The sequence below is a fragment of the Lonchura striata genome, chromosome 19 (genome assembly GCF_050655825.1).
Source record: "Lonchura striata isolate lonStrDom1 chromosome 19, ASM5065582v1, whole genome shotgun sequence".
In the NCBI taxonomy this organism is placed as follows: Eukaryota; Metazoa; Chordata; class Aves; order Passeriformes; family Estrildidae; genus Lonchura; species Lonchura striata.
In genome coordinates this window covers 1,439,741-1,462,282 of record NC_140721.1, presented here as the reverse complement: position 1 = coordinate 1,462,282, position 22,542 = coordinate 1,439,741, and the positions used below count along the sequence as shown (strand labels likewise).

Below are 22,542 nucleotides of genomic sequence, written 5' to 3'. Positions count from 1 at the left end.
GAGCAGGAGTGAGCTGGGGGCTGCTGGTGCTGTTTGGAAATGGCCCCTTGTGCCTGACAGTGATTCTGCAGCAGCTTTTCCCTGGGTCCTGTCCTGCCTGGGAGAAAATGCCACAGGAAGGTGGCACTGGATGGCCCTGGCACCGTGCACTGGTGCATCCAAATGCAAATGTTTCCAGGATTACAAAAGCCAGGGAAGGAGAGCAGAGCATGCCTGGAGCAGGAATCATCCCTGTGATTCCTCTGGTACCAAGTCAGAGCAGTGCTGTCCCTAGGGATGAAGGTGGGGGTAAATTAGCAGTGGGGCAAAAAGTGAACTTCTCCCCGTGCTCCCGCTGAGTTCCTCATGTATTACAAGTGTGTTTGGTTCTAGCAGCCTCTGGAAGTTCCTTGGAGCAGCTCAGGGCTGTGGCTGGCACAGGGGCTGAGGGGACATGGCTGTCACACATGGTCTTGCTGGGCAGGGGAGAGCCCAGGTGACCTTCAGAGGTGACTGCTCCTCTTAATGGCTTGGAATCTGATTATACCATTTTGCTAAGAAATGTGCTTGGCACGTTCTTCTACATTAAATACCATTTAGGGACAGTTATCCTGAACTCTCTGCCTGCCACTTAGGAAAAAACCCTTGAAAATGATATTATGGATCGAAAGTGTTCCTGGGGTAATTCTGTTTCAAACAGTGGAGTTAATCCAGAACTGAATTTGGCCCTGCATTTTCAAACGAGAAGCAGTAGCTGTATAATCTGTTTATGGTTTTAAAGTGAATGTTAATCTTGGATTTGGTAGCTTTTCCAAAAGGTCGATTTGCCGTGCTGCAGAGCATTTTAGCCCCCTCCTCTGACATTCTCTGAGCCGACTCCATGTTTTATTTTAAAGAGTGATTTTACTGTGTTTATAAATACATGTCAAACCTGGAAACGTTAAATCTGGGCAGCCCTCAGCAGTGGAAGCAATGCCATTTTTCTTGCCTTGCATTTTGTTGGTGCAGATCCTGGCATGGCACATCCAGGCTCCGGCGTGCCAGGCCTGCTGCAGGGACGGCTCAGTCCCACGAGGATGCGGTGGGATGGGTGGGATGGAACCAAATGTCCTCTGCTGAGACAGGAGAGCCTCTGGGTGCTGTCCCTGGGTGCCGTCCCTGGGTGCTGTCCCTGGCTGACTGTCCCTGGGTGCTGTCCCTGGGTGCCGTCCCTGGGTGCTGTCTCTGGGTGCTGTCCCTGGGTGCTGTCCCTGGGTGACTGTCCCGTGTCCCCTCCGCAGGTGGGAGGATGCAGCCGTGCGCCGGGGGCTGACACGCGGAGCCGCCGGCCGCGGGGAGCGGGACCCCCGCCGCCCACCCATGGTCCCGGCTGGCAGCCGGGGCAGCCCCCGGTGAGGAGGGGCACGGGCACAGCCGGACCGCGGGCACCGAGCCCCCGCAGCCGCCCCGCCATGACGAGCCTCTTCCGCCGGAGCAGCAGCGGCGGCGGCTCCCGCGGCGGCTCCTCCGCCCAGGAGCTCAACAACAGCCGCCCCGCCAGGCAGGTGCGGCGCCTGGAGTTCAACCAGGCCATGGAGGACTTCAAGACCATGTTCCCCAACATGGACTACGACATCATCGAGTGCGTCTTGAGAGCCAACAACGGCGCCGTGGACGCCACCATCGACCAGCTTCTGCAGATGAACCTGGACGGCAGCGGCTGTGACGACAGCTCGGACTCGGAGGACAGCATCCCGCCCGAGGTAACCTGCCTGGGGCTCCCCTGTGTGGGTCACCGTGAGCGGGCACAGCAGCCCCATCCTGCCTCCTCCTGCCTGGCCACGGTGCTATTCAACTGCTGCAGGCAGGCAGAGGTTTGAGTACCCGGATTGGCTGGGCTGCTGCACCAAAGGTTGTCTTGATTGATCTTCAGGATCAATCCAAGTGCTCTCCCTGCTCTCCCTTGCCCCAAAACCCAACAGAGACCCTTCTGCTGCTGGCAGAGAGACTCCCCAAGGCTGTGTGCAGCATGGATAGGCTCAGCCACCATCTCCCCTTGAAAACAATACCTCCAAACTCCACCAAAACCCCCCAGTGCCAGCAGGTTGCCCCATCATCTGCAGCAGCATTCAGCCTGTGCCATCCCTGTTTTGCTGCTGCCCGTGGAGCTCTGGCCCACTGGGGACAGCATTTCCTGTCCTGCCCTCACCCCATCCTCTCACCCTGCAGATCTTGGAGCGGACCCTGGAGCCGGACAGCTCGGACGAGGAGCCCCCTCCCGTGTACTCCCCTCCTGCCTACGAGAGCCAGGTTTTGGGCAGCCGCTACCCCCGTGCCCCACCCACCCCCCCGCCCAGGTGAGCTCCAGCCCCGCACTCCGCTCCTGGGGCACCCTGTGCCAGCACAGGGCCCAGGCTGCCATCAGCCGGCCCTGGCACGGCCCTCTGGCCCTGCTCCGTACAGGGTCCAGTGAGACAAAGCCAAGGGAGATGAATGAAGCTCACAGCTGGCTCAAAAATCCCTGTGAGGCTCTAAAACACCAACAGCTGAGGGGCCGGAAAGCCGCTCCGGCGGCTGTGGAATGGCAAAAATCAGCTCCGGGGGCGGGCAGCGCTCGCCGCTGCTGCTGGAAAACACCAGGTGCTGGGCAGCCGGTCCCACGCACCACACACCTCGGCTGGCTCTCCCTTGGCCCCTGGCAGCACCGCTCTGGCTGGACCTGTGGGGCTGTGGGACAGCAAGTCTGAGCCCTGGGCACCTCTGTGCCAGCCCCTGCCCTCTGTGCAGCTGCGTGTGACACTGGGTGAGAGACGTTTGTCAGCTTTGTGGGCAAATCCCCGCAGTGCTGGGGCTCCACCAAGCTGCTTTTTGGGAGTCTGAGTGAAACACGGAGGAGAAGGAAAGCCCAGCCTGCAGAGTTGCAGGGCAAGGCTTGAAATGCAGCTCCCAAATATTCCAAACATTCTAGGAAAGCTTTCACTCTTCAGAGCCGATGCTAACGCTGCAGGCTCGGGGATGTGCTGGGGTTTTGTGGTTTCCAGCACTGCTGGCGGAGCTGGGCAGGCTGTGCTGTGCCAGGCCCTGTGCCACGCTGCCGTGGCAGCGCTGGGGGCTTTCTCCTCACCAAAGGTGCTCCTGTGCTCGCCCCGCAGGACGGACGTGCCCGGCCCCGGCAGCGCGGCGCACTACAGGAACTGGAACCCGCCGCTCCTGGGCAGCCTCCCCGAGGACTTCCTGCGCATCCTGCCCCAGCAGCCGGCCCGCACGCAGGTGAGGCTTGGCCACCCCTTCCAGCCTGCTCTGTGCTGTGGCATGGGCACCATCCCAGTCCTAAGGCACCCTCAGCTTGCAGCATCAGCACGCTGGGTACCAGGTGTGGACTAACCCAAAAGTTTTGAAGTGTCTCCTGTTCAAGAGACTGAAGTGGGCAAGGTGTGAAAGAGCTCTCAGCAAAGCTTTGATATTTTTCCTGCATTATCCCAGTGATTAGTGCCAGAAATGCCACTTGCCATATGCACCTAATATTTTCAATTATTTGAAAATGTTTCCCACTGCTCTGGTGAGAAGCACAGGACCAGTAATGCTCCTAAGGAGAGCAGCATTGCCAGAGCACTTCAGGACAGCTGCAGTGGAATTTGGGTAGGACACCTAGTGCAAGCAAGAGGATTTGCCCCTGGGAAATCAGAGCCCACGTGTGCTCCGTGGTTGTTTTAAGCCACAAAGTTTGGGTGCCAGCAGCAGGGCAGGCAGTGGGTAGCATCCCATGGAGAACAAGCAGCCCCAACACATGCTGAGCATGCTGCTCAGCTCCAGACACAATTTGGGGCATCTTCTGGCCCTTTGCTATCACAGGAACCCCTAAATGGGTCCAGCACCCTCCTGGCATGGAGAGGGCTGGGGGGGCTGCAGGCACCCTGCTCCTCGCTGCTGTTTCGTCTGCAAAGGCAGCCTGCCACGTTTGCATGAATGATTGCCCTTCCAGCTGAGCTTCACGGGCTCTATTACCTTTCTGGGAATAGGAGCCTGCCAATTCATTTGGGCTCAGGGGGAGGAGAGGAGCAGCTGCCCTTTTCTTTCCCCAGCAATTGTGTGCTTTTGCTTTTTATGGCTCTCTGGGAGCAGCTACAAATCAGATAAATATTGTAGGCAGGGATGAGGCTGTGCCGCAGCATGAGGCTGTGCTGCTCCCCAGGTGTGAGGTGTGACAGTGCCTCGTGCAGGGACGTTTGTCAGCAGGACACTGCAGACTCTGCTCTTTGGAGATGGGAGACATGCTGAGACCCTTCTCGTACCTGCACACCTCTTACACCTCTGCTATGGCACAACCCCATGGTTTGGAGTTAAACATCCCTGCCAGCCTGTGCTCTGCTGGGGTTCCCATGTTGGATGTCTGTCCAAAAGGTTCCCATGTGGGATGTGTGTCCCAAAGGTTCCCATGTGGGATGTCTGTCCAAAAGGTTACCACGTGGGTGTTTGTCCCAAAGGTTCCCATGTGGATGTCTGTCCAAAAGGTTCCCACGTGGGATGTGTGTCCAAAAGGTTCCCATGTGATATGTCTGTCCAAAAGGTTACCACGTGGGTGTTTGTCCCAAAGGTTCCCACGTGAGTGTCTGTCCCAAAGGTTCACATGTGGATGTCTGTCCCAAAGGTTCCCACATGGGTGTCTGTCCCAAAGGTTCCCTTGTGGGTGTTTGTCCCCCTTCCCAGGGGCTGGGCTGTCCCCCTTTGTCCCTTTTGCCCTGGGCTGTTGGGCGGAGGAGGGAGGCACCGCTCTGGGAGCAGCTCTGCCATCGGGGCTGGGGAGCAGGGCTGTGGCAGAGGGGCAGAAGGCCGAGCTGAGCCCGAGGTGCCGCTGCAGGGAGCCAGGAGCAGCAGCCGAGGTGCCCGTTTGCCTCCGCAGGGCGCGCGCGGCTGCCGGCAGCCCGTGGTCCCGCGGGGCCAGGGCTCCCTGGAGCAGGAGCGGCGCTGGAAGCAGTACCTGGAGGACGAGCGCATCGCGCTCTTCCTGCAGAACGAAGAGTTCATGAAGGAGCTCCAGAGGAACCGGGATTTCCTTCTCGCCCTGGAGAGAGGTGAAAGGGCCCTTTGGAAACTTCTGCTTTTTGGGTGTGTGCCCTGCTGTGACCCTGCCTGCTGGCAGCCCGTGGGATCAGGGCTTGTGCCAAAGCAGAGCCAGTACAGGATGTGACCGGGATGGGGGCTGGGGGTCTGAGCTGCCCACACTGCAGGGCTGCTCCCTGGACTCCTGCTCTCCTGCCCCTGCCCACCCCTCTGCAGCATCTCTGGCAGAGTCCATAGCAAGGAGCTTTGGAAATGGCCTCTGAGCCCTCCCCAGCCCTGTCATGGTGCTTTGCAGGGTCCTGGCAGCACTGTCATTGCAGGTGGCAGGAAAACCACGGGTGTGCTCCTCGTGTGCTTGTGGTGGGTGGGCAGTTCCTCTGCTGCTGCGGGCTCCCACTGAAGTGCTTGTGGTCGCTGTGCAGAAGCAAAGCCCCAGCTCCCTCCCTTGCCAGCAGCCTGTCCCTCTGCAGCCACGGGGCTGTGAGGGGAAAGGGGAGCAGAGCCATGTGCTCTGCCTCGAGGGTCTGATCGAGCAGAGCTGTGCTTTTTGTGTTTCAGATCGATTGAAATATGAGTCAAAAAAATCCAAGTCGACTGGTGTTGCTGTCAGCAATGACTTTGGTTTCTCCTCCATATTATCAGGTAACTTCCAAGACATATGTGAGCATTGTTTCTCCACAGCAGGACCCCCCCAGAGCCCCTCCATTCCCATCCCTTTGCCCAGCTCCTCCAGAGTGGCTGTGGAGGGAGGAAACTGGCTGACCCCTCCCTGCTGCCCTCCCAGCATGGAAGAGGAGCTGGTGGGTCTTGGGGATGGGTGCTCCTGCCCTCCCCATGTGGAAGTGCTCCTGCATCCTGCCTCCATCCATCCCTGCCCTCCCTGCCTGGGCTGGAGCAGAGGATTGTGCCTGGAGGCATAATGACTGTTCCTGGGTAATCCTGATTAACCTCGGAGCACAGCAGCTGCCCAGAGTCAGAATTAGAGCTGGTGTCTGTCGATGGCCCCGCGCAGGGTTGGGCGAGGCTGGGCAGCCTGGCAGGGCTCCAGCTGGGCTCATGGACCTGGGGAACAGGGACATGGCTCTGGGGGTCTCTGGTTCCCTGACCAGCTGGGCTTGCTCCTGATCCACTGGGTGGCATCATCCGATACGGAGAGCACAGTCAGAGCCCGGGGGAGTTTGGAGCTGCTGAGCCTGGAGGGAGGTGCTGGTGCACCTGTAAGGGTGTGCTGCCAGCCCCTGGCTCTGCACTCCCTGGCCCAGGGGCTCTGTCCCCATCCAGAGCCAGCCCCATGTGCCAGCACCCTCATGCCCCCTGCTCTGCCCAGCTCTGCCCGTCGCTGCGCTGGAACTGGGGGTGGAAGGGTTTGTGCCAGCCCCTCGGCAGGCTGGCACTGCCCCTGAGCTGGTGCTTGCCCCACAGGTGAGGGAGCTCCCTCTGCAGCCAGCGAGGCCGGCGGGGCCGTGTCCGACGATGCCTTATTCCGAGACAAGCTCAGGCTCATGGGGAAATGTGAGTGCTGTGCAGGGGAGAGGGACGGGGGCGGGCAGGGCAGATGGCAGCGGTACCTGGCACTCTCCCAAACTCATCCTCTCTCTCAGAGGTCACAGCCTGCTTCTCCCACCACCAACTAGACCGAGGTCCTTGGGTGGCCCCAGCTGGGCTGCAGGCACTGGGGACACTGGGAGGGGTGGGTAAGGAAGGTCAGGAAAATCCCAGAAAAAGGGTAAAACGGGCACCTCCCACTAGGGACCGAGGTGTCCCTGTCTCCCTCTCCGAGTCTGGGAATCACCACAGAGTGTTGGGTGCGGGTGGCTCTCACACCCCTGGCCCTGCCCCTCTCCTGTCCCCTGCCTGTGGCAGCTTTGGGAAGGGTTTTTGGCTGAGACCCTCACCCAGCTGCTTCCTCCCAGCCACGCGCAAGAAGCTGTTCGAGCTCGCCAGAGCCTTCTCCGAGAAGACGAAGATGAGGAAATCAAAAAGGAAACACTTGTTGAAGCACCAGGTGTATCCTGAAAGGGGCTGTGGGACAGGGGAGCCTCACTTGGGTGCTCCTGGGGGCTCCCCAAGGGCACCTCTGTGGCTGGGAAGGGTGGCTGTGGTGCCGTGGCCACATCCTGGCCCCACAAGTGGTTTTCCTTAGCGGAGGGAGCAGGATGGGGACAGCAGCTTCCACAGCAAATCTCCTCGATGACGTGGAAGGACATGCATATGGTAAGGAGTGCTGTGCCAGGCTGTGCTGGGTGTGCTGGGCTTGGCAGAACTGGGTCCCGTGGTGCCTGGCCCCACAATCACCCCAGGGCTGGCTCAGGTGTGAACGCCTGGCAGAAATACCCCTGTGGGTGTTCTCAGCTGTGTTCTGGGAGAAACTCCCCGAGTCCCACTGGGAATTCTCTCTCTGAGCAAGGAAACCCTACCCTGGGGAAGGCTGGGATGCCTCCCCCTGGGCTGGGGCCGTGGTGTGGAGGTGGCACAGCCCCCGCCTGCCTCTGCCTTTCAGATGAAGATTTCCAAGCACGGCGGCAGCAGCTCCGGGAGGAGGAGGAGACTCCGAAGGACGGGCAGTAAACGGTGAGAGGCACTGGGGATGGGTGATCACCTCGGTGTGAATGCCCAGCCTGGCAGGAGGAGCAGACACGTGCTTTAGGCTGGGTCCAGAGTGTGTCTGGGTGGGGACAAGCCCCATCAGTGGCCATGGGTGCCACGGCTGGGACAGCCCTGTCTGCTGTCACTGTGTGGCTGAGGCTGAGCACCTGCTGTTCTCTTTCCTCCCCTTCCCCTCCCTGCAGGTCCCAGCTCTGGGGTTTCTTGCTGGCACGAGGCTTCATCAGCAGATGGCTGAAAAAGGAAAAACCCACCCAACAAATCACCCAGATTTTGGCTGTTCCCCCTCTGCTGCTGTACTCCTCCGAAGTACAAGTGTCAAAGTGAGGCACAATGTTTTCTTACCAATGGTTTGAAAACAACTTTTCCTATGGAGCAAATCAGCCAAAAAGAAAAAAAAAAAAAGGAAAAAAAAGCAGGCAGCTGCTGCGAGCGGCTGCGGAGGAGCCAGTGGGCTGAGGCTGGGGAGGAGCAGCCCCGCCTGCTCCCTCGGCCAGGAGGAATGAAATCAGTCCAGGAGGAATGAAATCAGAGGTACTAACGAGGATCCGTTCCCACGTGGGGCCTGCTTGGCCGGAGCACTCCTGAACATATCTGTAGTGGTCTGATGTAACTTCACTCTGCGCACACCGGAGCAAAAACCACGTGAGAAAGGGAAGCTAACAGCCGTTGTCTATTATTGCTAGGAGTAATGAGCAGAGATTCAGATCAGGTAATAGTCAAATAATATAAATTGTTTATAAAGGAAAGGCCTTCTTTTCCTAGGCGTTTCACTTTGAATTAAACCTTTGCCTTCGGCATTGCTACAACTGCCTTGAGGTTGGGAAGCTCTGTGCCACCACGGGGCAGCTCCAAGGGCTGGATTTCACACCAGTTTAACCCTCACTGATGGAGCAGGACACATCCTGCCGGCTGCGGGGTGCTCCTGGAGTCTGGGAGCTCCAGGGATGCCCCCGCTGTAGGTGAGAGGCAAAGCCCAAGCCAGGGGTTGGCAGGGCTGGTGGAGGTGTTTTCAGCACAGAGTTTGTACCAGGGCCTGGGGGCACTGCTGGGTTTGGTGCGGGGCAGGAGCAGAGCCCCTTCCTCGTGCCCACAGCGCCGGAATGCTGCAGCTCTCGGAGATGCTGTCAGGCTAAAAATAATTGCATAAACAAATTCCTCCGCTGTGTAAGTAATGAGTGACGAGCATAAAGGCAGAATTTGCTCCCGCCAGCACATTTTCTTCTCCTGTATCGGCACGGCGTTCCCTGCCAAATGCAGGAGGTGGCTCTAGACGTGCCTGTTTCACTCTCTGGCTCCTGCCAACCAGCACAAATGTTGCAGGATCGGAGCTGTGAAGGCGGCAGACGCAGAAGCCCCAGCCATCAAACACTCACGCAACTGTTTTCGCTGCCTCTCCGCAGGGTTTGGTAACAAAAGTCCCCCTCGCAGGCGCTGGCTCCCGGCAGGCTCCTCTGCAATCCCCACGGAGCCCGCGGGCCTTTGAAGCGGGCGCCAAGATTTCCTCCCCCTGCAGCTGCTGCACCTGCTGGGCGCTGCTGCTGTCCCCTGCAGCTGTGCTGGGGAGCGGGGACATCCCGTCAGCTCCACTCTCCCCTGGCTCCTGGCCAGGGGCACGGCTGCTTTTGGGTGTCTGGGGCTGCTTTTGGGTGTCTTGGGCTGCTCCCAGGTGATGTCTCCACAGCACAAAACTCTCCCGCAGCACTGGCGCTCAGACAAGTTCTGGGGTGCCGAGGGCCAGGGCTGGGAGCACCCTGGGATGGCAGCAAGCTTTGGGTTCCTAAAATCAAAGCAGCCGTATTCCCACCCCACCCAGCCCGTTCCAGTTTTGGTGTCCTCTCCTTTGAAGGATGGAAGAGCCCGTCCCAAGTGGGGCAGCACGGTGACGGGTTTGGGACGCTGTCCCACACTGGCTGTCCCTGCTCCTGCTGCTGTGCACAGCTGCCAGGAGGGCACAGCATGCCCAGGCTGCCCTGGCCAGGGAGGCTGTGGCTCTGGAGGAGCACCTGGTCAGGGTGCATGGGGCTGAGGGGGAATCAGGACATGGAAAACCCTTCATCCCTGGGTGGGACTTCCATCCTGAGAGCGCCGAGGAGAACGGGGGGCTCCTTCCCTGCCCTCCGGGGCCCTGCGAGCTGCCCTGACTCCTTCCCACTCCAGCTCTGCGGATTTGGAAGAAAATCAGGCTTGGAAGTGGATCAGCATTCCAGCGTTCCAGCGCCTCTGTGCCAGCACGGGCTGTGCTGCCAGTGAGGAGCCCCCGTGGCCGGGAAGGGAATTTGGGAATTTGGGAATTCTGCTCTCCCAGACCAGGCCGGGAGGTGCTGCTGGGAATTTGGGAATTCTGCTCTCCCAGACCAGACTGAGAGGGGAATTCAGGAATTCTGCTCTCCCAGAGCAGACCGGGACGTGCTGCTGGGAATTTGGGAATTCAGCTCTCCCAGAGCAGACCGGGACGTGCTGCTGGGAATTTGGGAATTCAGCTCTCCCAGAGCAGACCGGGACGTGCCGCTGGGTTGGCACGGGCCGGGTGGTGCCCAGGGGATGGGTTGAGCTTTGCTGGGGAGGCTGGCACACGGCCACGGGCAGCCTGTGCCCCGCTGGCTTCAGCAGCAGCGGGGCCAAGAGCGGGACCCTGTCCCTCCTCCGGGCTGCTCGTGAAGTGACACGTCCAGGTCACCTCCGTGAGCACCAAGGTGTGCTGGAGGAGCAGCCCCGGGGCTCTGCTCCCTGCCTGAGCTCGTCCCGCTGCTCCCACCCGGAAAGGGACAGCAGGAAGGGTGCCAGGGCTGCATGCAGGGGAGGGACCGGTGGGTGCCAGTGCCCAGGCCTGGCACAAAGCATCCTTCTAATGGAGGTGGAGAGGGGTTGGTTTTGTGTCCTGTGAAAAACAAAAGTCAGGTCTATGGAGTGGAAAGGCCACAAGCCTGGCTTGGGAGCCAAAATGCATTTCTTACATAAAAATGTACAATTCGCAATGATGTTTGTATGATTTCTCTACAGAAAGGTTTTGGAAGAACAAGACAAACTGATCTGTGACCTTTGTGAGTGTGGGTATTTTAGAATTTATTTCCATAAGTGATTTTTTTCTTAAAGATGTTTAATAGTAATTCCTATAATAAAGTCCTGTTGTACTCTTAACACTGTACATTTTTAAAATCACTGTGCATTTCTCTACCCTTTACAGGGGGAAGAAGAAAGAAAGGGGGCTGGGAAGGGAAGGGGCAGCTCTGCTGATTACCGTTACACTTCCATTTAGCTTTTGTCAGAAAGTACAGAGAGAACTCTTGGGTCTCTCTACCCTGTCTGTTTCGAGGTCCGAGGATTCATATTTCTTTCTTAGCTGGGACAACTGTGTTAGTGCTCTAATTAGCAGACTAAACAACCTATTTTACTTATGTTAGCATGCTGAAAGTAGTACATTTGACCTAAATCTGAATAGATTTGTACCCTGTTCAATCTTTACTCTATCTCACAGCTTCCATTGCCCGGCAGGACCGGAGCTTCCCAGCCTCACGTGTGGCTCGGGAGCCCTCCCTGGGAAGGAGAAGCCTGGGAGGAGAGGCGAGGGGTTCTTGTGCTAAATTCAGAAGCGCCGGAGGGCTGGAGAGCCGGGCTGCTCGGGGAGGAGGGAATTCTGCACAGGGAATTCTGCAGAGGGAATTCTGCACCGGGAATTCTGCACCGGGAATTCTGCACAGGGAATTCTGCACAAGGAATTCTGCACAAGGAATTCTGCACCGGGAATTTTGCACAGGGAATTCTGCACAAGGAATTCTGCAGAGGGAATTCTGCAGAGGGAATTCTGCAGAGGGAATTCTGCACAGGGAATTCTGCACAAGGAATTCTGCAGAGGGAATTCGGCACAGGGAATTCTGCAGAGGGAATTCTGCACAGGGAATTCTGCACAAGGAATTCTGCAGAGGGAATTCGGCACAGGGAATTCTGCAGAGGGAATTCTGCACAGGGAATTCTGCACAGGGAATTCTGCACAAGGAATTCTGCACCGGGAATTCTGCACAGGGAATTCTGCACAAGGAATTCTGCAGAGGGAATTCTGTCACGGTGTCACTGTGGGTGTCACTGTCACGGTGTCACTGTCACGGTGTCATTGTGGGTGTCACTGTGGATGTCACTGTGGGTGTCACTATCACTGTGTCACTGTGGGTGTCACTGTGAGTGTCACTGTCACGGTGCCACTGTCACGGTGTCATTGTGGGTGTCACTGTGGGTGTCACTGGGTGTCACTGTCACGATGTCACTGTGGGTGTCACTGTCACGGTGTCACTGTCACGATGTCACTGTGGGTGTCACTGTGGGTGTCACTGTCACTGTGTCACTGTGGGTGTCACTGTCACGGTGTCGCTGTCACGGTGTCACTGTGCGTGTCACTGTCACGGGCACACCGTCCCGACTGTCGCGACAGCGCCGGGGGCGCGACTCTGCTCGGCCATCGGCTGGCGCTGCCTGGGCAGCTCCTCCCGCCGCCGCTCGGCACTCGGCCGCGTGCCCTGGCGGCGCTCCGGTTCCCGTTCCGGTTCCGCTCGCTTCCGGTTCCGGTTCCGGGGCAGCACCGGCGGGGCCGCCATGGCCGCCACGGCCGGGAGCCGCACGCACAAGATCGGCAGCGTGTTCAGCCGGTGCGGCGGCGGGAGGGGGGGGAGGCTCAGCCGCGGCGGCGCCGGTTCCCGGTGGGCCCCGCCCTGAGCCGGTTGTGGCCGCAGGGCGCGGAGCCTGGTGCGCGTGGGGCTGCTGGAGAAGCCGCTGTGGCTGGACGTGTACGCCGCCTTCCCGCCGCTGCGGGAGCCCGTGTACCGCGTGCCGCGGCCGCGCTACGGCGCCGGGCAGCGCGTCCGGGCCGTGCTCTACCCGGAGGACGCCGTGAGGGCGTGAGTGCCACGGCCCGGGCACGGCCAGCGGCACGGACCCGCTGCGCTGCCCGCTGCTGGGGGGGTTTGGGCTGAACCGGGCCGTTCCGGTAAACCGGGGGGATTTGGGGTAAATTGGGGGGATTTCGGGTAAACTGGAGGGATTTGGGGTGAACTTGGGGGGATTCGGGTAAATCGGGGAGTTTGGGGTGAGTTGGGGGGATTGGAGTGAACCTGGGGGGGTTTGGGGTAAATCGGGGGGTTTGGGGTAAATCTGGGGAATTTGGGGTAAATCTGGGGGGATTCAGGTAAATCCAGGTGGATTTGGGGTAAATTGGAAAGCTTGGGGTAAATATGGGGGGTTTGGGGTAAATTGGAAAGCCTGGGGTAGATCTGGGGGATTTGGGGTAAACTGGGGGGGGATTCGGGTAAATCTGGGGGCTTTGGGGTGAATTGGGGGAATTGGAGTGAACCAGGGGGGTTTTGGGGTAAATCAGGGTGGGTTTGGGGTAAATCAGGGTGGGTTTTGGGGTAAATCAGGGTGTTTTTTCTGCCCTGCCCCGTGTTTGCAGCGGAGCCGGGGGCTCCTCTGGGCCCTGCCCAGCACAGAGCCCCAGACCTGGCCTGACCCACGGCTGCTGGTGATTCAGCTGTGTTATTAACACAATTAAAAAGCTGGAAGGAAGCTCTGTAGGATCCCAGACAGGTTTGGGTTGCCAGGGACCCTAAAGGCCACCCCGTGCCACCCTGCCAGGTGCCCATGAAGGTTCTTGTGAGAAGGAGGAATAACCCTGTGCATGCTCTCACTGCTCCCTCGGGGTTCTGAGCCTGCTCTTGGCTGTTTGCTCTTGGTTTAGCTGCAAAATCTCAACCCTTCCCTCTTCTGAGCAGGAGGTTTTACAAAGTTTATGGCAACGGCCCCAAGCCTTTCGAGCTGACACGGTTAAACTTCACATCCACTTGCCAGAGGTGATCTTTGAACCAGAAATGTTCCTGAGGCTGTCCCCTCCTCCCTTCAGTCAGGGAGCCAGAGCATCATTTGTGAGTGTAAAAAAGCAACTTTGCGACCCAGGTTTGTGGAGAAATACAATGAGCTGAAGGAAGAAGGGAAAATTGAAGAGGAGAAGTTGTTTGAAGAAACAGGAAAAGCCCTTCTAGCCAGTGGGATCGTTTTACAGAGAAGAGGAGTAGATAAAGTGAGTATTAAATATCCACAGAGTTCCTTGGCTGCTGGATTGGGAAAACTCCACTGCCAGCCCATCTGTAGAAAGTGTTTGGAACTTTGTATATTTGTTGTTGTACCTTGAATTTTTCCATGTTTTAGCTGGAGGTCAGCAGCCTCTCTGGGAATGTGTTGTGCCTCCAGAACAATCCCAGCATGGATCAAACCCTTCCTGGACACACAGAGGGCTGCTGCTCTCCTGACTCACCCTTCAGAGGCTTTTCCCAGCCTGTTCCATGAACTCTCTCCTGTCCTTCCTGCAGGCTGCTGGATCCAGGGATCCTGCCTTGCAGCCCCAGCTCCAGGCTGTGCTGCAGGAGCTGCAGGAGAAGAGGAAGGACGAGCAGGAGCAGCCCCCAGAGCTGGCAGGGACACAGAAGGAGAATCCCTGTCCCTCCTGAGAGCCCTGCTGAGCCGTGTCACTGCCAGGAGCCACCCTCCAACCCTCTCTGGGGACGTTTCCCTCAGGGACAGGATCCTGGTGCCCTCCAGGCCTGTCCATGGCACACACGCTCCCCTCTGTCCAGCTCCACATTACAGATAATCTTATTTTTTTGTAGGGCTCACAACTGTTTTCTGAATCAAGTTGGAAAATACTGAGTGTAAAAGTGGAAAATTAAAACATGGTCCTGAAAAACTGGAAGTTCTGCCTGTCCAGGTGTCTGGTGTGCAGTGGTGAAGATGTTTCCTGCTGGGGGAATGCAGATCCTGTTGGATGTGTTCCAGCAGCTGTCACCTTTTTATAGGTGCCACCTTTTTATAGCTGATGGAGGAAAGGTGCTATTTATAGCAGTGGTATAATGTGCTCTCCCCATCCCTTCACCTGCCTAAATTCAGAGCGGGATGAGGTGTGGCAGTACCAGAGAATAACTTGTTTTTTCTCTTTTTCTTGGCGATTTTTGCCGCGTTTTTCTTTCGTTTGTGATTCTTTAAAAGCCCGGGCTGGCTCCACCCCGCGCCCCTCCCTCCCTGCCCGGTTTGCTGCTGCTGCTGAGGAAAGCTCGGTGGCAGTGCAGAGCAGCTGGTTTGGTTTCTGTGCCTTGCTTTCCTCCTAGCAGCGCTGTGATTACAGCAGAATTGCTCAGTTATCCTTGGAAGGTCAAACTTTATTCCCAGTTCTGCTCTTGTAGAAGAGCTAAACCCTCTCAGGGTTTTGTTACAAAGAGTAAAAATCCCTGTGTTTTAGCAGTGATCCGTTTCCAGATCCAGCAATAACATGGAGTGTGGAGCCCTCCCAGAGCCTCGGGGCTGCCCTGAAGGAGTTGCTGTGCAGAGCAGATGAGAGAAAGTTGGAACTGGTTTTGTTTTGTGTTGAATGAAGCCCGGGAGGGCGGCTCTGGGGGCAGATCCAGCTGCAGCAGTGAGGGGGCTCACGGGCAGCCCTTGGGTTTGCCCTCGGGGCCAGCTGGAGACCCCTCAGGGCCTTCTCCTCCCTGGAAGGTGATGGGGACCAGCTGCAGGCCGTTAATTACCATGGCCACAGGGCGTTAATTACCGTTGCCACAGCTGAAGGGAGTTTGGGCTGATTGCCCCGTGCCCAGGGGGCCGAGCCCCGGCTGAGGAAGGGGAGGAAGGCTCGGCTGAGGAGCTGTGGGGCTGCTCCGTGCCCGGCTCCTGCCCCAGCGGTTCGTGGCGCTCTCCCGAGACAGGTACGGGCCAAAGGTGCGGGAGAACCTGGGAACGTGTGCGGGACAGGTTCGGCGGAGGGGGACGGGGCAGGGAGAGGCGTCGTGCCGCTGTGGGAATGGGAATTCCCTGCTGGAAGCTGCCGGGGCAGAGGCGGCCCCGGCTGGGGCGGGCAGGCTGTGGTTGATGAGAAGCGTTTGGAACGTTCAGCGCCGTGGATCTGTTGTGTCCGGGGGCTGCCGGGGGTCCCACGGGGTCAGGGATGCGAGCCGGAGCGTTGGTGCGATTCACATAAAACCAGTTAAACCAGCGAGCCCCGGCAGCGTTGATGGGCGCGTTTGCCGGGCTGGAGGGCGATGCCGATGGTCGGGACCCGCTGCGAGTGCGGGAATTTAATTCAGAAGCTGCGGGCAGCAGCCGGGGGGGCGATTTGTCACTGCCGGGGCGTTTCCCGGCAGCAGGAGGGCTCCGAGGGGCCCGCAGCCCCCGGGCCCCGGCGCTCCCCGCTAGGTGGGAGCCGCGCTCCGCGCTCCCGGCACCGAGCGGCGGCCGCGGCGCTCCCGAGCCCGGCCCGGGCCCCGCCGAGCCGCGGCTGCCACCGGGGAATTCCTGCAAAGGCACCGCGGCTTCCCCGCGAGGCAGCGGGGGACGCCCGGGGTGCGGGGATCCCCGCCCGGGCAGGGCAAAGGCTCTCCGGGATGCTCCGGGATTCCCGCTCCGGTAACGTCCCCGCGGCGCCGCCGGAGCGCTCCTTCTGCCCGGGGACCGGCGCTCGCCGCCTCGCCATCCCCGGGCAGCCGTGCCACCTTTCCTGCGCCCGTCGCTGACCTTCCTCCCGCGGGTGGCCGCTCCTCCCGGCGACTGCCAGGCTGATTCCAGTGCAGTGAATGCCGCGGGACCGGTTACACGCGGCCCGAGCTCCGGTGAAGCGGGCGGGGACGCCTTCCGCAGCCGGGCTGGAGGTTCTCCAAGGGCAGGTCCCAAAAATGCGGGCTGGAAGTTTCGGGGGACAGAATGCAGGCGCAGGGGTGATCGGAGCCTCCCGGGCTGCTGCAGCATCCCTTACACCGATGTTTTCCCAAGCGGTGCGGAGGTGTCCTGCTGGAACAAACCCCTCCGGTCCCACAGGTCGGGGCTGGGAGCCGGGCTCTGAGCCTGGGCTCTGTTCTAACCCCCGGGCAGCTGCTCCCAGAGCCCTGCTCGGCCCCTCCACGTGTTCCTGGGCCGTGCATTATCTGCTGGTGTGTGCTGAGGGCAGGGGAGCTAAGGATTTAATAGGATCGGGTTTAATGTCTGGAGCAGCCAAAGTAATTCATCAGCGTTGCTGGAAAAGCAGGTGATCTGACCTTGCCAATGCCAAGCTTCACCGAGGCAGATAATAAAGGGTTTTGTGTTTAAAGGACGTGGCTCCAAATAAGATAGAAAATCGTTGGCATTGCCACTGTGGAATCCTCTGGGATTGACCTCTGCCCAACCGTGCCGAGCACACACGTTTGGTCTTCAAACCTGCCGTGTTTTGAGCTTTGGAATATTCCAGAAATCCGCATCTGTTAGGAAAATGGATGTGGAATCAGAGCAGGGTGCTGGCTCCGATGTGCTGTTTGCACACTGGAGAGAGGCTGGCACAGAATTGCTCCTGCTTTACAAGACCTGGGTGGTGCCAGCTCTGCCACCTGCCTGGTTCTGGTTCTAAACCGGGGCTTTTAACGGGTTTGGTGCTTTTTGCAGTGTTCTGCTTCCGCAGCAGCAGCAGTGTCCATGGCACAGTAATTCCCGGAGCTGTGGGCTGGGTGAGGTGCAGGGCAGGAGGGGCAGAGCAGACCCAGCTCAGCTGCAGGTTCCCATTTACGTTTGGGTGCCTGTGGACCCTGGCAGGGCTCTGAGCCCTGAGCCAGGGCAGGCGGTGCTGAGCTGGCTCTGGCCAGGGCAGCGTGGTTCAGAAACGCTCTGGCAGGGCTGCAGGAGCCCGTGTGGCCCAGCCCGGCTCCGTGCTGGCAGGCAGGGGAGCGCTGTCCCGGGACAGCCCCGGGGCTGCTCCCCGCCGGGGCTCTGAGCTCTCGCCGGGGATTTGGGCTCGCTCCCCACGGAGCCCCGGCTGCCCCCGGCTCTGCCTGTCCCCGTGCTGCCTCTCTGCATATTGCAAACTCGTTCTGATGTGCGCTAATGCTGTTATCCTCCAGAAATTGAAATCAAGTCTGAACCTATAATGTTTCACTGGGAGGGAATTGGGGTTATATATTCCTGTGTACAGCAGCGTTCTATTTCAGTCATAGCATTTAATTATGATTGGTGTGTTAGTGCCCACCAGAGCATAACAAATTGTCATTATGTTATTCTGCTGAGTCTAATTTAATTGGCAAGTTGTCACAAAAGCAATTATCCATCATTTATTTTGTTGCCATAACCACATCTTGGAGAGCACCTGCTGTCTGAAGTGGAAAGGCTCTGCAGCCTCTTGGTCCTGGATTTCTTCCACTTGCCTGACACAAAGACACCATTTCCTGCTCTTGTTTAGAACCGCGTTCCCGGGGGTTGGTGTGCAGGGTTGGGGATGCTCCTGCTGGGACATCCCGGGGCTGCTGTGACCCGGGGGGACCGGGGGCCAGCCCAGGGCAGTGCCAGGGGGCGGTGGGCGGGTCTGGGAGTCTCTCCTCACTTCTGGAGGGCTGGCATGAACTAAGGAAGGTTTGAAACGAGACATTCCCTGCCTGGAGTAAATACTAATCTCGGCTTCTTGCAAATAATTTCGGGGAAAAACAGGGAGGGGGAAAAGGCCCTGAGCTGCTGGTGGTTCATGTTGGTGTCTAACTCACGGAGCTGTTTGGGGAGCAGGAGGGCCGCGGGGCTCAGCCCCCAGCTCGCTCGGGAGCTGCTCCGGGAAGCACAACGAGCCCGGCTGCGGTGCCCGTGCTGCCCATCGCAGCCGGCTCCCGGGGGCAGCCCCGCAGGCTGGCACAGCGCGGGGCTCCCCGGCTGCCAGCCCCGGCTCCCGGGGCGGCTGAGCCCACCCAGAGCCCACCCAGAGCCCACCCAGAGCCCACCCAGAGCCCGGCAGCCCGGGCTGCTCTCCCGAGCCAGCTCCAGATAAGGCGGCTGGGCTCCGGGGACATTGGGAGGCTGGCGAGGGAAGATTAGTGCTTTCCTCTAATCCAGCAGGCAGAGCAGTATCAGACTTCCCCAGACCAACCCCTAAGTGCTGATTTTCTCCTTCCTGAGATGGCACGTGGCTGTGACCTGTTCACTCTTGAGATTTTGGAGATTGCATCCCAAAATCCTGCAAGGCTAATGCAGACTCATGAACTCAAAGCCTGTGACTCGCTGTGATAAATGAGTAAATAAATGAAAATCTGTTCTGATGTCTGTATTTCTGTGAGTTACTCCCCTCTCCGCCCTGTCTGTAATCTCTTCCCCTCTGGTAATTCTGATTAGCTGCTAATGAGGAAAGATGATTTTGTAGTTAAAGCACAGAGAGAGGGTTTTGTTCCTAGTTCTGCTTTTTTAAAATTTTCCCTTCCATGCCTTGATTTTCCCAATCTGTGGGCCCAGATACTGTTGATTTAAGGTGGCGTGAAGTTAAATGAATCCGTATTTGCAAACCAATTTGTTTCAAAGGGAGGGTACGGTGACTTGGAAAGGAGGGATCATCGATTTTCCCTCTCGGTGCTGCTGCTGAAGGTGGGCGCTGTCCTTGTCTCATCTCCCAGCAGTGACAAACCTGGTGCTGGCCGGGCTCTGTGCTCGGTCCCCAGGAGAAGGTCCGGGGCTCCGAGGTGTCCCTGCTGTCCCCGCCTGGTCCCTGCCCGGTGCTGGACTTGTCCCTTCTCCCTGCGCTGCTGTCACTCGGTGCCGCGGTGGCTCCGAGCAGAGCCCGGGAGCTGCCGGGGCAGGTCAGGGTGGGACCTGCAGCCGTGCCAGCCGGTATTTGTGTGTCTGATTTATGGGTGAAATTCCCCGCCGTGGAGGAGGCGGCGTGGAACGGCTGAGTGTGATAAATAACTCATTGTAATGTATTATTTAGCAAATTATAATGAAAAGCAGAAAATACACAGAGGGGAGCAGGCAAATGCATTCCCCAGCTGGCAACTTGCTGATGGTTTCGAGCCAGAAAACGGATGTTTAAGAGCGTTTGGGAATTTCCATGGCTTCCCCTACAGATAAATCACCTTTCTGCAGATCGTGCAGATGTATTTACCGGGTGCCCTGCTGCTGGCTTTGATGCTGGGGGAGGAAATCGCCCCAAGAGCCGCGGGGAGGAGCGGACCCGAGCTCCGTCCAGCATGAGCCAGGGCTGCTCCCCGGGAGGGAAATCCCTGGATTCGGGCTCCCGCAGCTCCTGGCTGCCGGCAGCGGGGACGGGCACGGGCCGAGGCCGGCGAGCGGCGCTGGCTCCGCGGGCATCCCCGGCCGGGGTCCCTGGGGGGCGAATCCCAGCATGCCAGCCTTCCCGGGAGAGTTTTCCCGGGCAGTTCTCCCGGTGTCCCGGGCAGTTCTCCCGGCTCCCCGTGCCCCCGGTGCCGGTGCCGCGGTGGCACCAGGGGGTGCTGCCCGACCGCGCTCGGCAGAGCGGCGAGCCGGGGACTCGCATTTACCTGTTCGCTGGGTTTTCGCTTTCATTTCGGTCCGAGTGCTCCCCTCTGCTGCCCCGGCGGGACAGCGCTGCTGGGGAGGGGTCCTGCGGTGCTCGCTGCCCTCGCTGTTGCGATATTTGGAAACCCGCGCCGTAGACTGAAAACCCGTGCTGTAGCGGGGGAAAGCGCGTCCCTGTGCGGATGCCCTGTGCCGGCCGGGCAGGAACCGGGCAGGGACCGGGCTGGGACCGGGTAGCGCCGGGCTGGGACCGGGCAGGGACCGGGCAGGGACCGGGCAGGGACCGGGTAGCGCCGGGCTGGGACCGGGCTGGGACCGGGTAGCCCCGGGCTGGGATCGGGCAGGAACCGGGTAGCGCCGGGCTGGGACCGGGCAGGGACCGGGCAGCCCCGGGCTGGGACCGGGCAGGGACCGGGTAGCCCCGGGCTGGGACCGGGCAGCCCCGGGCTGGGACCGGGTAGCCCCGGGCTGGGACCGGGCTGGGACCGGGTAGCCCCGGGCTGGGACCGGGCTGGGACCGGGCAGCCCCGGGCTGGCACGGCCCCGGGGCCGTCCCTGCGGGAGCGGCTCCGCCGGCGGCTCCGGGCGCTTTCCCAGCCCAGCGGAGCTGCCGTGGCTGCGGCCAGCGCGGGGTTTGAGCTCGGGATTCCCAGCTGCGGCCCCCGTGGGGCTTCCGAGGCGCCCCTTGGGCCGGGGGCTGCGGGCCGGGGGCTGCGCGCCGCTTGTACCGCGGCGCCGGCGGTGCAGGGGGGTCGTGCGGAGAGAGGAGATAAGAGACCCGGAGAGAACTTGACTGGGTGACTAAGATAAATTTACTGCACTACAGGAAATCGAAATGTGAAATAAAGATCTCAGACAACTGAAATATTTAAAAAGATACAGAAGTTGGGTGTGTGTGGAGCCGCTCCGAGCGAGCCGGCGGGACCGGTCCTTATCAATCCATCACCGGCCTGGCTGGATTTTATAAAAGATAATAGGGTGGAGGGAGAATTGAAATAGAAACTATCCATTACCGGCGCCTGAATGACAGCTTCTCTGTGCAAAGTAAGATCATAATTAACAGCAGAGAGACTGAAAGTTTTCTGCTTTCTGCTGCTGTTTGTTTTCCCTCCTGGCAGGGTGGGTGCACGGGGGGCCCCGGGGGGAATTTCTGCAGTGCCACAGCCTCTCCCATGAGCCTTTATTGAGGGGCTCTCCAAAACAGCGGCTTTTTAAAAATGTCCTTGATTTTGCAATTCCTTAGGTTAAAAAGGTTATTTGAGCTCCGCCTCTTGCTGCTGATGGCTCTTTATTTTCTCCAGACCCCCAAAATACAGCCAAGACGGCCAGCCCTGCTCTGTGGGATACAGGGAGGGTTGAAAAAGTGAGTCACACTTTCCCAACCCCTTTCTTTGCTCCGCTCCCACCCTCTTTGCAATTTCTCGTAATGAAATCCTCACGACCCTCCGCAGGAGCCAGGTTGTGTTCCCTGCCTTTGAAACGTCCTTCAGACCGTGAAGGCTCGGTTGAAAACGTTCCCGAATGTTTTTCCTCCTGGCTCAATTTGGAAGCAGCGGCAGGAGCGCTGCTGCCATTACACCCAATATTTGGGGATGTGAAATTGCAACGCGAGGAGAGGAATTGGTGGAGCACTTGGAGTTGCAATAAGCGTGGATTGGGTGGGTTGGAATGCTGGGGAGCCGTGAGCAGGCACGGCAAGGCTGACAGGGAAATCATCTCATGGAAGACCTGAGAGAAAGGGAATAGCAAAGCTCCGGCTGGTGATGCTGGAAAGGAAATCATCCTAATTAGCTTGTGTTTAGTAACCCGAGACATAATGAATGACATTTGGAGAAATGTCTTGTGGCTGTTTTGCAAGGGTCGCTCTCGGCGTGTGCTGCACGCAGGGGTATCCTGCAGCTGGGCTCCAGAGCTGCTGCAGGTTTGCTGGGCACCCAGAGCAAACCGAATCTCCATCGTCCCGGGGCTCTGCCCCGCTCCGGTGTCACCGGAGCTCCGGAGCTCAGGGGTGTCGGGCACACCGCGAGGGCAGCTGGGTCAGTCTGTGACCTCTGTTAAGGGAGGAACCCCGGCGGTTCCAGTTCTAATGTCCCTTTCAGCCAGTGTCCCGTGGTTCTGTGACCTCGGAGCAGAGCAGCGATGGGTCCCGGCCCGCCTGGCGATGTGAGTGCAGCCCCGCCACCTGCCCGTGCTGGGATGCCCAGCAGGTTATCGTGCAGAACGCTGGAACGGGCTCATTTCTGAGACGAGATGCCTTAAAAACGCCCAAGGTAGAGCAAATGGATGGATATTATTGTTATCTTCACCTCTGCCGTGGCCCCCGCGCTGGAATGTGCTCTGGGACTGAGGGATCAGTGCAGAGGTGTGCGGGGAGCTGCTGTGGCCTTCAGGTTTGGGATGAGGCAGAGCTGGCGCTGCTCCGGCACGTTAATTGTTAATTGTTAATTGGGTGGCAACCTTTGCATAACCTTTAGAAAACCCTCGGCCGTGTGAACCCACAGCCCGGGGCACAGAGCATCACTGGGGTCGAGGTCCTTGCATGGGGGGGAGATGCGGGGTCCGTCCCACCCCAAAACTCGTGTGACCCCTAAACTGCATTTCCCCAAATGGCTCGGG

At 59.0% G+C, this 22,542-nt stretch overlaps 2 protein-coding genes across 2 annotated transcripts; both read left to right on the top strand.

Annotated features, from left to right (window-relative positions):
• Positions 1–1,267: 1,267 nt before the first annotated feature.
• On the top strand, positions 1,268–8,432 carry CUEDC1 (CUE domain containing 1). The gene is made up of 10 exons (XM_021533014.4): positions 1,268–1,721; positions 2,188–2,315; positions 3,111–3,228; positions 4,859–5,030; positions 5,578–5,661; positions 6,442–6,531; positions 6,933–7,026; positions 7,175–7,233; positions 7,520–7,590; positions 7,809–8,432. The coding sequence occupies exons 1-9, from the start codon at positions 1,431–1,433 to the stop codon at positions 7,585–7,587; spliced, it is 1,104 nt and encodes a 367-aa protein (XP_021388689.3). The 5' UTR covers positions 1,268–1,430; the 3' UTR covers positions 7,588–7,590; positions 7,809–8,432.
• Positions 8,433–12,175: 3,743 nt separating this feature from the next.
• Positions 12,176–14,356, top strand: MRPS23 (mitochondrial ribosomal protein S23). The gene is made up of 5 exons (XM_021533011.3): positions 12,176–12,263; positions 12,348–12,512; positions 13,383–13,460; positions 13,564–13,687; positions 13,977–14,356. The coding sequence occupies exons 1-5, from the start codon at positions 12,211–12,213 to the stop codon at positions 14,112–14,114; spliced, it is 558 nt and encodes a 185-aa protein (XP_021388686.1). The 5' UTR covers positions 12,176–12,210; the 3' UTR covers positions 14,115–14,356.
• Positions 14,357–22,542: the final 8,186 nt, after the last annotated feature.